Source organism: Schistocerca nitens, chromosome 2, assembly GCF_023898315.1.
Source record: "Schistocerca nitens isolate TAMUIC-IGC-003100 chromosome 2, iqSchNite1.1, whole genome shotgun sequence".
Taxonomy (NCBI): Eukaryota; Metazoa; Arthropoda; class Insecta; order Orthoptera; family Acrididae; genus Schistocerca; species Schistocerca nitens.
The window spans coordinates 1,185,517,517-1,185,536,145 of record NC_064615.1 but is presented as its reverse complement, the minus strand read 5'-3'; the positions used below and the strand labels follow the sequence as shown (position 1 = coordinate 1,185,536,145).

Below are 18,629 nucleotides of genomic sequence, written 5' to 3'. Positions count from 1 at the left end.
GCCTCCTATCCCGCTGCTTTCCTTCATCACAAACAGCAGGCTGAAGCTCTCACCTTAAGTTTCACCACTTGTGAGTCAGAATCTTATAACGAACCTTTTACTGAATGGGAATTTCTTTCTGCTCTATCTTCTTCTCATGATACGGCCCCTGGCCCAGATTCCATTCATAACCAACTGCTTCAACATCTCAGTGCTCCACAACGGCAACATCTTCTTCGGGTGTTTAACCGTATCTGGCTCCAGGGTGACTTCCCTTCTCAGTGGAGGGATAGCATTGTGGTTCCTGTCCTTAAGCCTGGTAAGAACCCCCTATCTGTTGACAGCTATCGGCCAATTAGTTTGACCAATGTTGTTTGTAAGTTACTTGAACGGATGGTAGCCCGTCGGCTCACTTGGGTCCTCGAATCTCGGGATCTATTGTCCCCTTACCAGTGTGGCTTTCGCGAGGGACGATCTCCAATCGATCATTTACTTCGCTTGGAATCCGCAGTTCGGCAGGCTTTTTCCCAGCGCCGCCATTTGGTTGCAGTGTTTTTTGACCTTCGCAAGGCCTATGACACGGCCTGGCGCTATCACATCTTACTAACCCTTCATCAGTGGGGTCTTCGGGGCCCACTCCCGAATTTTATCCGCCAGTTCCTGATCCATCGGTCATTCAGAGTTCGAGTTGGTACTGCTTTTAGTTCTCCACGGACCCAGGAGACGGGCATCCCACAGGGTTCTGTCTTGAGTGTCCTTCTTTTCCTCATTGCTATCAATGGACTTGTGGCCTCTGTCGGTCCCTTGGTCGACCCTGCCCTGTATGTGGATGATTTCTGCATTTGGGTTAGTTCCTCCTCGATGGCATCTGCAGAACGGCAGCTCCAGGTGGCTATACGGCGTGCCTCTGCATGGACCCTCTCACACGGGTTTCAATTCTCTCCTTTAAAATCGCGGGTGGTCCACTTCTGTCGCCGTACTACGGTCCACCCTGATCCAGAGCTCTATCTCGCTGCACAACGATTGCCTGTGGTTTCACAGTTTCGTTTCCTGGGTCTTCTTTTCGACAACAAGCTCACTTGGTTGCCCCATATCAGACTCCTGAAGGTAGGATGTTTCCGTAAACTCAATGTCCTTCGCTTCCTTGCCCACTCCTCTTGGGGTGCGGACCGTTCTCTCCTCCTCCGTCTTTATCGTGCTCTAGTTCTGTCTCGTTTGGACTATGGTTGTCAAGTTTATGGTTCAGCTGCTCCTTCCACACTGCACGTGCTGGATCCAGTCCACCATCGTGGTATCCGTTTGGCCACCGGTGCCTTCCCTACTAGCCCTGTTGATAGTCTCCTGGTTGAAGCTGGGATCCCACCCCTTTCTGTTCGGCGGTCCCAGCTTCTGGTGTCTTATGCCCTCACTATCCGTTCTTCTCCCTCTCATCCTTCCTATTCTATCCTGTTCCCAGACCATGGACGTCGCCCACCCGACTCCCGCCCTCGGGCGGGTTTACCGGTTGGGCTGCGCCTTGCGTCTCTTTACCGTGATTTTCAACTTCCTTCTTTGTCCTGTCTTCCTCGCTCCCTCCCCTCCACCCCTCCTTGGTTAGTTCCTCGGCCTCGAATTCGGATGGATCTCCGCCGCGGTCCGAAAGATTCCATCCCCCCGGTGGTGTTTCGTTCCTTTTTCCGCAAAATTTTATGGGAGTTTCGGGATGCTATTGTTTTTTACACTGATGGCTCTAAATCTGCTGATCATGTTGGGTATGCCTTCACGTCCTCTTTTGGAACGGAAAATCATCTGCTGCCACCTACATGTGGGGTGTTTACTGCGGAATTGATGGCAATTTCCCGGGCCCTTACCTTTATTAAACAGTCCCAACACAACCGCGTTTTGTTATGTACGGACTCGATGAGTGGCCTTCTTGCTATTGACCGGTGTTTTTCGCGCCATCCCTTGGTCTCTGCCATCCATGACCATCTCGCTGATATTCACCGTGCTGCTTGTTCCATTGACTTCCTATGGGTCCCTGGCCATGTGGGTATCCCGGGAAATGAGCTCGCTGATCGTTTGGCTGGGGGAGCAGTTACTTACCCCCCGTTTCCTGTAACCCCTCCTGCAGCGGATTTACGGCTTCACATCAAATCCCACTTCGCGCAGTCATGGGCCAATTCTTGGGAGGCTACTCCACTGTCTAATAAACTTCGTGCAATTAAGGTGACACCAGGCCCATGGCGTTCTTCCTTTCGCCTCTCCCGAAAGGACTCGACCACACTGTGTCGTCTCCGCATTGGTCATACCAGGCTGACCCATGGTTTTCTTTTGCGTGATGAGCCACCCCCGCTATGTGGTTGTGGAGCCTTCCAGTCAGTGGCCCACATTTTGGTTGAATGCCCCCTTCTTTTGGCTCTGCGTACTAAGTACAGACTCCCCCACACTTTACCTTTGATGTTGGCTGACGATTCCCGGATGGTCTCTCTGGTTCTCGGTTTCCTCCGGGAGAGTGGTTTTTATTCTCAGTTTTAAGGTTTTTAATCTCTCTGGTGTTGGGGCAGGGCGGTGAGTGTTTGGGTGTCTCCCACTGTAGGCAGTGTTTAGAGATTCCCGATTCACCTCCCTGACCGGAATCCTCTTTTCTTCCCCTTTTACTCTTTTTACCCTTTTTTAAGGCTTGGTTAGTCTTTTTATTCCCATACGTATTTTCTGCATTATAGCAGTTGTACCTTTTAAGTCACAGGTGGTCTTGCCTATGCTGTTTCAGCATAGTGTTGGGTTCGTTCTCTTGCCGACTTCCCTCATTTGTTTTTACCAATGACAACGTGACTGCCCTTTACGTTTTTTCCCTTTTTCCGTTTTATTGTTCTGACTTTTCTGAGATGTCCCGTTAGCAGAATGGAGTATATTTGAAACAAGGGACTGATGACCTCGCTGTTTGGTCCCTTAAACCTCAAACAACCAACCAACCAACCAACCAACCAACCACACCCCCCCCCCCCTTAGCAGACTCCACACCCCGCCCCCCCCTTAGCAGACTCCACACCCCGCCCCCCCCCCCCCCCTTAGCAGACTCCACACCCCGCCCCCCCCCCCCTTAGCAGACTCCACACCCCGCCCCCCCTTAGCAGACTCCATCCCCCCCTTAGCAGTCTCCACCCCCCCCCCCCCTTAGCAGACTCCACCCGCCCACCCCCCCTTAGCAGACTCCACCCCGCCCCCCCCCTTAGCAGACTCCACCCCGCCCCCCCCCTTAGCAGACTCCACCCCGCCCCCCCCCCTTAGCAGACTCCACCCCGCCCCCCCCCCCCCCTTAGCAGACTCCACCCCGCACCCCCTTAGCAGACTCCACCCTGCCCCCCCTTAGCAGACTCCACGCCCCCCCCGCTTAGCAGACTCCACCCCGCCCCACCCCCCTTAGCAGCCTCCACCCCGCCCCCCCCCTTAGCAGACTCCACCCCGCCCCCCCCTTAGCAGACTCCACCCCGCCCCCCCCCTTAGCAGACTCCACCCCGCCCCCCCCTTAGCAGACACCACCCCGCCCCCCCTTAGCAGACTCCACGCCCCCCCCCCCCCTTAGCAGACTCCACCCCGCCCCACCCCCCTTAGCAGACTCCACCCCGCCCCACCCCCCCTTAGCAGACTCCACCCCGCCCCCCCCCTTAGCAGACTCCACCCCGCCCCCCCCCTTAGCAGACTCCACCCCCCCCCCCTTAGCAGTCTCCACCCCCCCCCCCCTTAGCAGACTCCACCCCGCCCCCCCCCCTTAGCAGACACCACCCCGCCCCCCCTTAGCAGACTCCACGCCCCCCCCTTAGCAGACTCCACCCCGCCCCACCCCCCTTAGCAGCCTCCACCCCGCCCCCCCCCCTTAGCAGACTCACCCCCGCCCCCCCCCCTTAGCAGACTCCACCCCGCCCCCCCCCCCCCCCCCTTTAGCAGACTCCACCCCCCCCCCCCCCCTTAGCAGACTCCACGCCCCCCCCCCCCTTAGCAGACTCCACCCCGCCCCACCCCCCTTAGCAGACTCCACCCCGCCCCACCCCCCTTAGCAGACTCCACCCCGCCCCCCCCCCCCCCTTAGCAGACTCCACCCCGCCCCCCCCCCCCCTTAGCAGACTCCACCCCGCCCCCCCCCCTTAGCAGACTCCACACCCCGCCCCCCCCTTAGCAGTCTCCACCCCCCCCCTTAGCAGTCTCCACCCCCCCCCCCCCCTTAGCAGACTCCACCCCGCCCCCCCCTTAGCAGACTCCACCCCGCCCCCCCCCTTAGCAGACTCCACCCCGCCCCCCCTTAGCAGACTCCACCCCCCCCCCCCCCCCTTAGCAGACTCCACCCCGCCCCCCCCCCTTAGCAGACTCCACCCCCCCCCCTCCTTAGCAGACTCCACCCCGCCCCCCCTTAGCAGACTCCACGCCCCCCCCCTTAGCAGACTCCACCCCCCCTTAGCAGACTCCACCCCGCCCCACCCCCCTTAGCAGACTCCACCCCGCCGCCCCCCCCCCTCCTTAGCAGACTCCACCCCGCCCCCCCCCCTTAGCAGACTCCACCCCGCCCCCCCCCCCCTTAGCAGACTCCACCCCGCCCCCCCCCCTTAGCAGACTCCACCCCGCCCCCCCCCCCCCTTAGCAGACTCCACCCCGCCCCCCCCCCCCCTTAGCAGACTCCACCCCGCCCCCCTTAGCAGACTCCACGCCCCCCCCCCCCTTAGCAGACTCCACCCCGCCCCACCCCCCTTTAGCAGACTCCACCCCGCCCCCCCCCCCCCCCCTTAGCAGACTCCACCCCCCCCCCCCCTTAGCAGACTCCACCCCGCCCCCCCCTTAGCAGACTCCACCTCCACCCACCCACCCCTTAGCAGACTCCACCCACCCACCCCTTAGCAGACTCCACCTCCACCCACCCACCCCTTAGCAGACTCCACCTCCACCCACCCACCCCTTAGCAGACTCCACCTCCACCCACCCACCCCTTAGCAGACTCCACCTCCACCCACCCACCCCTTAGCAGACTCCACCTCCACCCACCCACCCCTTAGCAGACTCCACCTCCACCCACCCACCCCTTAGCAGACTCCACCTCCACCCACCCACCCCTTAGCAGACTCCACCTCCACCCACCCACCCCTTAGCAGACTCCACCTCCACCCACCCACCCCTTAGCAGACTCCACCTCCACCCACCCACCCCTTAGCAGACTCCACCTCCACCCACCCACCCCTTAGCAGACTCCACCTCCACCCACCCACCCCTTAGCAGACTCCACCTCCACCCACCCACCCCTTAGCAGACTCCACCTCCACCCACCCACCCCTTAGCAGACTCCACCTCCACCCACCCACCCCTTAGCAGACTCCTCCCCCTTACCACACTCCCCCCCCCACCCCACTCCCCTCGCACACACTGGGGAAATCAGTCCCAACTTCTGAGCTGGAAAAGCATAACTTTTCTTCAGCTCTGCTTGCTAGGAAGGGGTCCCTCGGGGCACTCCCTTCCCAAGTTTCTGCTAGTGAGAAAGATGACACCCACCAGAGGCTAAAGGGCATAAAAGTAGCTGGTTATAGGGCTTCATGCTCATCCTCAATCCCAGAGACTGAATTAGTGAAGTCCTCCTAGCCAGGGAAACCCAAGAAACAGTGAGATATATCCAAAAAGAAGGTCCCCAAGACAAAGGTAATTGCAGTGGCACCCACGCCACTGCTACCTAAAAGCTCTGCATCTGTGGATGAGGTGGAGATTCTGGTGTCTGCTGAGGACCTAGAGCTTGCCAGACCCTCAGACACAGTAGATACAGACTGCCCAGGCAAAACGTCGGTAGCAGCAGGTGACCCTGAGGTGTAAATTGCCTAATTGAATGTTCTGTGCCTTCCAGGTTTCACGATCACATCATCCTCCAGTGGAATTCAGCGGTTTTTCCCACCGCCTTGTTGAGCTACAGCAACTGTTAAGCTTTACACCTGCTTTCTGCATTGCTCTCCAGCACACCTGGTTCCCAGCAATGCGGACCGCTGCCGTCTGCAGCTATAAGGGATATTACAGGAGCTGTTGTGACTGTAATCAGGTGTCAGGTGGAGTTTGCGTTCATGTCCTATAATCAGTCTGTAGTACAACTGTATCCCCTTCAAATCCTTCTTGAAGCTGTGGCTGTCAGAATAAGGACGATGCAGGAAATAACTGTCTGCGATGTGTATCTTCCTCCAGATCGTGCCATATCCCTGAATGTATTAACTGCACGGATTGATAAACTCCTTAAACGTCTCCTACTTTTGGGAGATTTCAACGCCCATAACCCCTTGTGGGGTGGCACCGTGCTTACTGGTCGAAGCAGAGATGTCAAAACTTTACTTTCTCAGTTTAACTTCTGCCTCTTAAATACTGAGGCAGCCACACATTTCAGTGTGGTTCATGGATGGACACCTGCCCAGATGGGCTTTAAACAAGGCTGACTGGGAAGCCTTTACCTCTGCTGTCATTGCTGAATCTCCCCCACAGGGTAACATCAATGTGATGGTTGAGCAGGTGACTACAATTCTTTCTGCAGCAGAAAACACGATCCCTCGCTCTTTAAGGTGCCTGAGGTGTAAGGCAGTCCCTTGGTGCTCACCAGAAAAAGGAGTGTCAGCAAGTTTTACAGTGGCAAATGGAGCACCCTTCTCTGGAGCACCTCATAGCCATCAAACGGCTCCATGCCCGCGTTTGCCAACTTGCCAAACGACAGAAACAGGAGTGTTGGGAGAGAGATGTCATGACCATTGGGTGCCACATGTCACATTTCAAAGTATGGTCGAAGATCGAACATGTTTTTGGGTACCAGCCTCCAACAGGAGTTTCCGGAGTTAACATAAATGGTGTGTTATCTACAGACGCAAACGCGATTGCCGAGCGCTTTGTTGAGCTCTGTGCTCGAGTCTCTGCATCGGAGAATTACCGCCCCAGCGTTTCGCACTCTCAAACGGTGGCTGGAAGGGAAAGTCCTCTCGTTCACTACGTGCCACAGTGAACCCTATAACGCCCCATTTACAGAGTGGGAGCTCCTCAGTGCCCTTGTACATTGCCCTGACACAGCTCCTGGCCAAATCGGATCCACAGACATATTATTAAGCATATCTCAAATGACTATAAGCGACATCTCGTGATCTTTAACCGGATGTGGTGTGATGGCGTCTTTCCATCACAATGGCAGGAGAGCACCATCATTCCGGTGCTCAAACCTGGTAAAAACCCGCTTGATGTGGATAGCTATCAGCCCATCAGCCTCACCAATGTTCTTTGTAAGCTGCTGGAACGTATGGTATGTTGGCGGCTGGGTTGGGTTCTGGAGTCACATGGCCTGCTGGCTCCAAGTCAGTGCTCTACCACTGTCCCTCAAGTCTGCTATTTGAACAGCCTTTCCCATATGCCAACACCTGGTTGCCATCTTTTTTGACTCACCTAAACCATACGACACGACCTGGCGACATCATATCCTTGGTACATTACACGAGTGGGATCTCCGATGCCCACTCCAATTTTTATCCAAAATTTTCTGTTGCTTCATGTCAAAGTTGGTGCCTCCCATAATTCCCCTCCATATCCAGGAGGAGTCCTGCAGGGCTCTGTATTGAGTGTGTGTCTATTTTTAGTGGCCATTAATGGTCTAGCAGCAGCTGTAGGGCTGTCTGTCTCATCCTCTCTGTATGCAGAAGACTTCTGCATTTCGTACTGCTCCACCAGTACTGGTGTTTCTGAGCAGCGCCTAAAGGGAGCCATCCATGAGGTGCTGTCGCGGGCTCTAACCCATGGTTTCCAGATTTTGACTGCAAAGTTGTGTGTCGTGCACTTCTGTTGGCATTGTACCGTTCACCCGGAACCAGAACTTCATCTTAATGACGATCCACTCACTGTAGTGGAGACACATTGCTTCTTAGGACAGGGTTTTTACGCCTGATTGACTTGGCTTTCTCACCTTCGTCAGCTTAAGCGGAAGTGCTGGCAGCACCTCAATGCCCTCCGCTGCCTGAGCAACACCAACTGGGGTGCAGATCGTTCTACTCTGCTGCAGCTCTACGTAGCCCATGTTCTATCCCGTCTCGACTAAGTTAGTCTGGTTTATGGTTTGGTGGCGCCCTCAGTGTTGAGTTTACTCAACCCAGTGCACCACTGGTGTTCGCCTTGCAACAGGAGCTTGTTGGATGAGTCTGGTTACCAGCGTCCTTGTGGAGGCCGGAGTCCCTTCGTGTTGCACATGTTCATAGTTCTCCTGCCAATCCAAATCACCATCTCCTTTTCCCGCCCATGGCGTTTCATCTCCTGCATCGGTGGCCCAGGTTAGGGCTTCAAATTGCAGTTTGTGTCTGATCCCTTCTTCCTGAACTGGAGTCCTTGCCCTTACCACCTATACTTGAGGTTCATTCATGTACACCTCCACGGTGTACACCTAGGCTTGGACCTTCCACGTGACCCTAAGGACTCAGTTAACCCCGCCGCTCTCTGCTGCTCACCTCTGCCACTTCCTCCTTATTCTTGACGTGTACAGATGCCACGAAGTGGTTTACACAAACGGCTTGATGGCTGATACTCATGTCGGCTTTGCATATGTCTATGGAGGATGTATTGAACGTATTTCCTTGCCCGATGGCTGCAGTATTTTCTCGGCCGAACTGGCGGCTGTATCTCGTGCTCTTGAGCACATCTGTTCATGCTCTTGGGAGTTGTTTCTTTTGTGTACAGACTCCTTGAGCAGCCTATAAGCTATCGACCAGTGCTACCATCATCAACCTTTGGTAGCTACCATCCAGGAGCCCATCTATGCCCTGGAATGGTCCAGTCATTCAGTGGTGTTTGTTTGGACCCCAGGTCACGTCAGAATCCTGGGCAAACAGGCTATGTGTAAACCGCTTGTGGAGATCTGCTTCACTGCAGCTGACCTGTGTTTAGTATTGTGCCGCAAGGTTTTCCGGCTTTGGGAGACAAAATTGGCATAACCTCAGCACATACAACAAACTGCGTGCCGTTAAGGAAACTACGAATGTGTGGCAGTCCTCCATGCGGGCCTCTCGCATGTAGTGTGCTGCTGGCTCAGCACTGGCCACTCTTGTGCGACACACTGCTACCTCCTGTGCCATGATGACCCACCTCAGTGTCGATGTGGTGCCCAGCTGACAGTGACCCATATCTTGGTGAACGTCCTTCTTTGGCTGTTCTACAGTGGACTCTTCAGTTACCTTACTTGTTTAGCTGACAACGCCTCATCGGCTAATTTAGTTTTACGTTTTATACATGACGGTGGGTCTTATCATTCCTTATAAGTTTTAGTACATGTCTCTTGTCTGTTTGTGTTCTCCACTCTAATGCTTTTAGGATGGATGTTTTAATGTGTCGCAGAGTGGTTGGCTTTTCCTCTTTATTCTCGCGGTCAGCCAGCTGTGGTCATCTGCTCTCTTGTTTTTACCCCTTCTAACTGTTCCTTGCTTCTCTCTGTGGTTTTCTTTTCCTGTTTTGTCAATAATAGTGTCGGTTGTCCTTCTGTCATTCTTCTGGTTCTTCCTTTCTCCTGTTATTGTGGTGTACTTCTCCTTTGTTTTCTTTTTTCTCTTGTGTAATTATTTTACCGGGAACAAGGGACTGATGACCTCGCAGTTTGGTCCCCCTGCCCCCCTCGTTCAAATCGACCGACCAACATTTGCAGTATATGCTGGTGGTAAAGTGATAAACAGCTTGCAGCATGAACCTAAAGCATCACGTTTGGAGGCAAGCATTTGCATAATTTTTTTTACATTGCATTTTGTGTGTTTTTTAATAGTAAGTGCCTTGTGGAAGCACAATAACAGTCTACTTCTCTCAGAAATGTCAGTAACAGCAGATCCACTCGCACACATTCTTGTGGTAAAGCTATCAGCCAGCTGCCGTCACTGCAGGCTGCGCTGTTCCCGTCTCTCGCAGGCAGTGTATCTGCTACTACTCTAATTTTGACAAGTATTAAGCTATTAAATGTTTTTGAGTTTCTATGTAAAATGTCTATAATCGAGTAAATAAATAATGTGCAGCGTTCAATCACAGGCGATGCAGATAGGATGTCAGATTTTTGACTTCCACGAATAGAAGAGGAGAGAAAAATGGAATAGAAAGGGAAGGTGAAGTAGATGAAGGTGAGATGGGAGATGCAGGTAGTGCTGTAAGAACAACACAGATCACTGAGAGACCTAAGTTGAAACCGGACCATGATTTAGACAATATTCCTTCTGTAATACCGAGATCCTTGGGAAAGGCAGCCACGATAAGCTTATTCTATCTGGTATGCAAGATATGAGACAGGTGAAATACACCCAGACTTCAGGAAGAATGTTGTAATGCAAATTCCAAAGAAAACAGGCACTGACAGATGCAACTGTTACTGAACTATTAGTTTAATAACTCGTGCTTGAAAAATATTGATGCAAATAATTTACAGAACATTGGAAAAACTGATAGAACGCTCCCTCAGGTATGATCATTTGGGTTGTGGAGAAATGAAAGAACATGTGAGGCAGTACTGACCCTGTGACTTATCTTAAGGTAGGCTAAAGAAAGGAAAGTCTAGGTTACTAGCATTTGTATGTATAGAGAGAGATTTTGACATTGTTGAGTGGAATATACTCTTTCATTATCTGAAGACAGTAGTGATAAAATAGTGGGAGCAAAAGAGTATTTACCACGTGTACAGAAATATATTGCAGTTATGGGAGTTAAAGTTCAGAAGTATGAAATAAATTGGGGTTTGCCATTTATGTTGTAATTCTGTGAGAGACAGCAAAGGACTAGGGAGAACAGTCAAATGGAATGATAGGCAAATGGCAAAAAGGACCCCAGTCGTAATGGTGGGAATATACCACATACGTTCTATGTACGGAAAAGCCAGTGTCGGAACGAATTGATGGTCCGGGGGTACCAGCATCCCCAACAAAAGCAGTATTGCAGGCCAGGACAGGTGAAGACATCGTGCCCGGTGAAGCACGCCCCGAAAGAGACCGACCACATAATAAAATTTGACGAATAGAGATTCTTGCTGCAGAGAAGAGCTAGAGAGTTCACTTGTTTGGGAAAGCTATAGAAATTCACAAACATTACAACAGGTTTGACAAGTAAGATGAAAGCCTCGAGATAGACTGACTACAGATTCCCGTGGCGCAGCAAACAATCTCCGCAGGTGGTGAGGAGGGGGAGCCACGGCGGTAACGACTGGCGAAATGCCCACAGATGTCAGCGTGACTGGCATGTATAGCCTCCAGCTGCAGGAGATGCCAGGTCACCACTGTTAGTGGAGGAGAAACCTTAGACAGTGCCAGCCGTTAATGCTGACACAATATCAGAAAATACGTTAAATGTCGGTCGAAGATCCCGAGACGAAAGCTGTCAGGTGATACGTCGACAAGTGAGTGCAAAAGCCTCGACTGTGGTAAAGGATAGCACAAAAAGCATTTCCGAGAAAGGGGAATTTGTTAGCATAAAATATAAATTTAAATGTCAGGAAGTGTTTTCTGAATGTGTTTGTCTGGAGTGTAGCCTCGTAACCAAGTGAAAGACGGACGGTAAGCAATTCAGACAAGAAATGAGAAGCTTTTTGTGGTCCTACTGAAGAATGCTGAGGATTATTTTGGTAGATTAACTGAGGAGGTTCTGTATTGGATTTAGGGGAAAAAGAAATGTATGCCACAGTCTGACTGAAAAAAGGGGCTCCGTTGATGGGTCACATTGTGATGTGTGAATGGGTGTTTAGTTTGGTAAGGAGGGGAGTGAATGAGTGAGTGAGCGAGTGAGCTAGATAGTGTGTGTGAGCAGGTGAGGAAACTGAGGGACGAGCACAGTAAGCATGTTCAAGTGGAAGTAAGTAGCTGTAGTTAACTGGAAGTTGAGAGTCATGCAGGATACAGTGAAGTGTGTCAAACCATTCTTAGAACTAAAGACCATAAGAGTAAAAATGAAAAATCTTCTAAAAAGCTAACTAGTGTGCAAGTGGGTGAGAACTTACATTGTTCAGTGCTGCACAGTAATCAGTCATATTGAGTATTCATAAATAAGTGAAAAATTACATAGTGCAGAATGCGAAAATAATCTTTCAGATAAAAGTTTAATAACCTGAATTTAGTTTCGGCTATTTGCAACTTCATTGAAGATAAGACAGAAGTAGAAAAACTACACCAGTGTACTTTGCCATTCCTATATATCAATTTTCAGTAATTGTCATTCATAGCCAAGAAGTTATTCCGTTTTTCTGTGTTAAGCACCATAAAAAAATAACTCATTTTCAATAAGTGTAGCTGAGCAGCTGTAATATTACTTTGTCAGCTCGATGTTTTTGTAACTCCTTTTGTGGGAATCGAACTCGGGTGGCATTTCCATTGAATGTGCACAGCCCAGTATTCACTCAGTTTGTAGAAGACATTTTCTGTGGAAATACGGACAATGACAATAAATAACTTAATGCTCGCTGAAGTGAGGACAGTAGAAGCTACTACAGGACATAGGCATTCAGGAGGACGTGGAGGAGAAACGTGAGTGGTTACTGGTGGCTTGTAGCTGTCGGCTGGAGCCCTGCATAATTGTAAACTCCCAAAGACGATGTTGTGAGATAGATGTCCAGCTGTTGTGAAAATATTTTTTGATGGCTGTTCTACTACTTTTGTGATGGAAAGAAAAGTAATTGTGATTGTAGTTCCACAGGAGATTCTTTGTGCTTGCAGAAAAAAATAGGGTATAAAAAATTATGCAACGAATGCTTCAAAGCACAAGGCTTTGCATTTACACTGCAAGCCGTTTACCGCTAGACCACGAGCTAGACTCTGAATTAAGAGGCTGGCAAATTTATTGCCCCATCCCATTGAGCAGTCAATTTGGATTCAGTTCCTGTGAGTTGCGACCAAAGTTCCAGGTTTTTGTTGGTGAGTGAACCTGTTGGATTCCCAAGCTTCTAAATTTTTTTTATCCTGTTACAGGAAAGAACGTTCTAAGGCGTGTAAAAACTGCCAGAGTGAAAGAAATGGAATGGAAAAGAATTTTTTGCAAAGACTGGTTAATTTGTTGATAAATCATTGCCAGAATGGTGCTGTGGAAGATACTTCAATACTTGTGACAGTGACACAGGACCAGTTACGGGAGCTTTACCGACTGAAGGAGGCTGCTGATAGTGAAGCAACAGTTAGAGTGCTGAATGGAATATTTTCGTACATGACAGTACATGAGAAATCCAGCTTTTTAGCAGATATTTTCATCTCAGATGAGGTAAGTAAAGAAAGATTATCAGTCCTACATATAGTTTTAATAATAATGGAAGACATGACAACAATGTGCATGATGTGTAGTGTGAATGGTGTCATACATCATAAAAAAATTGTGGTGTAAGCAAGTGGCATATATCATAGTTTTTATATCAAATTGTATTGTTTATGAGGGGAGCGTTTATCCAGTGATTGTAATGCTGAGTTGTTATTTTCACAAAGCTGAGTTAGAATGCACTGTTGTGAAGTTAGTAAGCTTGTTTCAGTAAAAAAATTTCCCAGCAAATATTTTGAGCTGTATTGCTGCTGCCCTTTGCCAGGGGAGTGTCGACTGTCAGATAAGCACTCACAATCACTCTTCGAGAATATTCTGGTGGCTGTTGATAGGGGAGTAAAATTAGTACACCAAAGTGCACTGTGCACAGAAGGTGATCCTCATTCTGTCACTGTCTGGATCTGACTGAGCTGAGTTGCATTTGTTAGTGGAGATCCCTGACCACCACGACCACCAACACCACCACCATCATGCTGGTAAAAGCTGCATCCTACAATGGCCAGAAATGTGGTTAATATCACAGTATGGAGGTGGTGCGAGGCTCCATGTTCATTGTATCAAAACCTTGAGAAAAGTCTTCTGTTTTCGATGTGAAATTAACAACACTGTACCTCGGTATTGTATTTTGGGAATCTGTCGGTTAAAATTTGGAATGTCACTACTTCTCGCTAACTCCAATGTATTTTTTAAAGACATTGCTTCTTTAATGTGCAACACCTTAAAAATCTTCATTCCTTCTGTATCTGTACATCTTTTCTATTGCGTCGCCCAGTCTGTACAGTCTGGAAGCTTTCTTGGGGAACCTCCTCAAGGCAATGCATCGAAGAGTTCTGTACCTCCTCTGATGACCTGCTATTTGGGATCGTACTCGGAAACCCACATCTTGTCATCTATAAGTACGCTCTCTAAAAAAATAGTGTCAGTTTTTTTTGTTTTTGGTCAACTTGCTGTACTTCAGCATGTGGATTTTTTCTGTTCTGAGAGCACAGAGCCTTTGGGACAATCTTCATGCAAACCTTTCTCATCCCTAATTTGTTTCAAAATGTGATAAATGTTAGGTTTCAGCATATTAAAATTCTGTGCTCACACACATTTGGGTCTCTGCCCCTGTTGAAAACTGTTTCAATTTTATCGACGTTTTTGTGTATTTGGGATGTCAGCGATATCACTTGAAGCACTTGTTGCTGACATTTTCTCGGACCTTCTAGAACATCTCGGGCCACTCGTGAATTCTGTCGGGACATGGCTTCCTTCCCTGAAGGCTTCCCGAATTGGGCGCTCGGTCTCAGAGCTAAATCTTTTGGTTTAAGACAAAACTTGAGCATGTATTGTCACTCAATTAATTGTCATTTCTCAATGCGTCACCAAAGTGCACTGTGCACGGAAGGTGATCCTCATTCTATCACTGTCTGGATCTGACTGAGCTGAGTTGCATTTGTTAGTGGAGATCCCTGACCACCACCACCACCACCACCACCACGACTGCTGAAAACTGCATCATTCTAGCCCGGTTTGTTCACCGGAGAATTTTATCCGTGAAACTTCTGGGACAAACACAACAATTTAGATGAACATAAGTCTCCAAACCTAACAGCATTTGCGAGACATACACAATTTGAGCTCTTCTCGAGCTCCTAACATCTCTTGGACTATTACAGAATGCAGTGAATATTGTTTCTCCAATAACTTCAACACGTCACACAGCGGGTTGTGGCTGGCAGCCATGCCTCAATGCCTGCAGTTCCACTTCACTGTGTGTGTGTGCGCCACTGGAACCACACCGTACCTCAGGAGGGACTCTGGATCTCACAAAATGACCTGATTCATCATCAGCATTCACTGCTAGTTGAGGTGTTACCAATTTAGTAATTTTGAAAATGTGTCGTGCCTTGAGAACCAAGTTTAATGTGAAGTAGAAGAATCTCATATCTCAACTGACTGGCGGTTGCGTGTGTAATATTTTTAAGGTAAGTGACTACTACCTAAACAGTAAGCATATTTCAACAGAATATGATTGCCATGTTTTTGACTTGGTGATCTGAATTTCCATCCTTATATTATTAAATTAAAGGTATTAAGTGAGTTTTAAACTAAAGCCTGTAGTGTTCCTGAGGTTGAACTTACAGCTCCATACTGCTGTACATGTCAGCTTTACCTGGTAAATACTTTCAGATTGCTTTCTCAAAGTTACTTTTGTGGTCTTGCTGTGCAGTGGCACGGTTCTGTTGTTGGACATATGGCTGCTGAGAGAGATCTTTAGTCTGTCCAAACTACTAAATGACATAAACAGTTTTGTGTCAACTCTTCTGTTTTACACCTGCACTGTTTTTCGTGGACAACTTCAGGGAGAATAATGGGTGAACAGATCTGTCTTATTTCATAACTCACTACAGACTAAAACTTATACATGTTGCTTAGACATTCACGAGAGGGGGAGGGCAGGGGAGGTGTGTGTGTGGGGGAGGGGGGAGAGAGAGAGAGAGAGAGAGAGAGAGAGAGAGAGACCGTGTTCTTATAATGATTTTTCAGTTTTTACTATTGTATACATTCTTGTGCAAGTCTTTCTGCTCCTCAATCTGCGAGGCATTGCTGAGCCACAGCTTCCAAAGAATGAGTGGTCCACAACAACAGGAGTAGTGTTTTATTTTCTGTTATGCCTTGCCAATGTCTGAAACTGATGTGACTTCGTCTGTATGTACCTAAAATGAGTGCACACAGTGGAATGTTCTGCATTTAATAACTATCTAAGTAATGTTTTCACTTTTCACAAATATCATTTGCCTGCCTGAAGGGATAAAACTGGAACTTGTTGTTCCTAAGAATCACGTGTTACACCACCAACCAGAAAATATTCACAGAAAAATCTATTCATAATCTGTAATGTTTGGTTGAAAATGTCCGTAATGTCTGGTTGAAAATGAAAATTTAAGAAGCTGAACTGAAATGCTGTTGAAAATCAACAAAAATAACTGGCAAATAACTCCACATTAATACTCGTCAAAATGGAGGAAAAGAAATAAACTATAAAAAGGCTTATTCACTTTGATACAACGTATAAAACTTTCTATGCTTACAAAACTTCACAACTCATCATGTTGGCATTACTGCAGTGCTTTCATGGTTTTTTGTTTTAATTTTAACCAACAAAAGTCGAAAAAAGCTGCATTTCTTAGGGCAGTTAGTGTATCTCAGGGCTAGTATATGGTCATATGAGCATGGAAATTAAACAGCCATAGGCCTCTTCTACGATTCCTTGTGGCAATATTACAACCCATAGAAATAGAAAGACCCAACTCCTGGAGAGGACATCGTTCCAAACTTTGAGAATTTTCTTTTTTCCCCCCCCCCCCCCCCCCCCTCTCATCTAGTGCAGAAACTGGTATTCTTCTCTTTTTCACCTAATACATTTGGACCCATAGATTAACTAAAAATCTGCAGTCAACAAAACAAAACTTTTCATGTGGAAAAAGATGCAGTCCCACATCGGGCATTCTTGGTGTGTACAGGCATCTTGAAACTTGTGGGAACACTTCTGCCACATTTGTGTCTGCATTGCATTATAGCAGCAACACATTACTGTCACTGCGCAAGTACGTCAGTCAGTGTACCTGGTTGTCTCTTACTTGACAAGAGTTCGGTTCTGTCCTCTGGTCAGCATACATGGCCGCGTTGTTACAGGTGCCAACAATTTTTCTGTAGTAGTTCCTCTTGTCTTGATGAGTACAATGTTAGTGCATATCATTTGTAGTCTTTAAGAAAAGTAATGTAATATGAAAAAAATGTATAAAAGACTAACAAAATATAAAAAGGGATTTGTTTTATTGGAGTGAGAGAATATTACACTACTAGCCATTAAAATTGCTACACCACAAAGGTGACGTGCTACAGATGCGAAATTTAACCGACATGAAGAAGATGCTGTGATATGCAAATGATTAGCTTTTCAGAGCATTCACACAAGGTTGGCTCCGGTGGCGACACCTACAACGTGCTGACATGAGGAAAGTTTCCAACAGATTTCTCATACACAAACAGCAGTTGACCGGCATTGCCTGGTGAAACGTTGTTGTGATGCCTCGTGTAAGGAAGAGAAATGCGTACCATCACGTTTCCGACTTCGATAAAGGTCGGATTGTAGCCTATTGGGACATTGCTGCTCGCGTTGGTAGAGATCCAATGACTGTTAGCAGAATATGAAATCGGTGGGTTCAGGAGGGTAATACAGAATGTTGTGCTGGATCCCAATCGCCTCGTTGCACTAGCAGTCTAGATGACAGGCATCTTATCCGCATGGCTGTGATGTATCGTGCAGCCACGTCTCGATCCCAGAGTCAACAGATGGGGACGTTTGCAAGACAACAACCATCTGCACGAACAGTTCGACGCCGTTTGCAGCAGCATGGACTGTCAGCTCAGAGACCATTGCTGCGGTTAGCCTTGATGCTGCATTACAAACATGAGTGCCTGCGATGGTGTACTCGACGATGAACCTGGGTGCACAAATCGCAAAATGTCATTTTTTTGGATGAATCCAGGTTCTGTTTACAGCATCATGATGGTCGCATCGATGTTTGGCGACATCGCGGTGAACACACATTGGAAGCGCGTATTCGTCATCGCCATACTGGTGTATCACCCGGCGTGATGGTATGGGGGCCATTGGTTAAACGTCTCCGTCACCTCTTGTTCGCATTGACTGCACTTTGAACAGTGGACATTACATTTCAGATGTGTTACAACCCGTGGCTCTACCCTTCATTCGATCCCTGTGAAACCCTACATTTCAGCAGGATAATGCATGACCGCATGTTGCAGGTCCTGTACGGGCCTTTCTGAATACAGAAAATGTTAGACTGCTGCCCTGGCCAGCACATTCTCCAGGTCTCTCACCAACTGAAAATGTCTGGTCAATGGTGGTCGAGCAACTGGCTCATCACAATACGCCAGTCACTACTCTTGATGAACTGTGGTATTGTGCTGCATGGGCAGCTGTACCTGTACACGCCATACAAGCTCTGTTTGACTCAATACCCAGGCCGTTATTATGGCCAGAGGTGGTTGTTCTGGCTACTGATTTGTCAGGATCTATGCACACCCAAATTGCGTGAAAACGTAATCACATGTCAGTTCTAGTATAATATAGTTGTCCAATGAATACCCGTTTATCATCTTCATTTCTTCTTGGTATAACAATTTTAATGGCCAGTAGTGTATTATATTGAATAATAAGTGGGTTTTATATAAGTCACCTCCAGCAAAATTTTTAATATTTTACAAAACTCATATTTAAAATGTAGGAGAAAATAACTAATCAAATAATTACAAAATTGTTTTACACAAATGAAACAGTTAGTGACATTTTTCATCACCTTCCATGGGTA

The 18,629-nt window shown here is 48.3% G+C and overlaps 1 protein-coding gene across 1 annotated transcript in view; it reads left to right on the top strand.

Annotated features, from left to right (window-relative positions):
* LOC126237517 (uncharacterized) overlaps positions 1-18,629 on the top strand; it is a 213,678-nt gene that overhangs the window by 113,750 nt on the left and 81,299 nt on the right. The window contains exon 4 of the mRNA XM_049947687.1: positions 12,912-13,197. Within this exon, the coding sequence (XP_049803644.1) occupies positions 12,912-13,197 (286 nt within the window). The remainder of the gene's footprint in view (positions 1-12,911; positions 13,198-18,629) is intronic.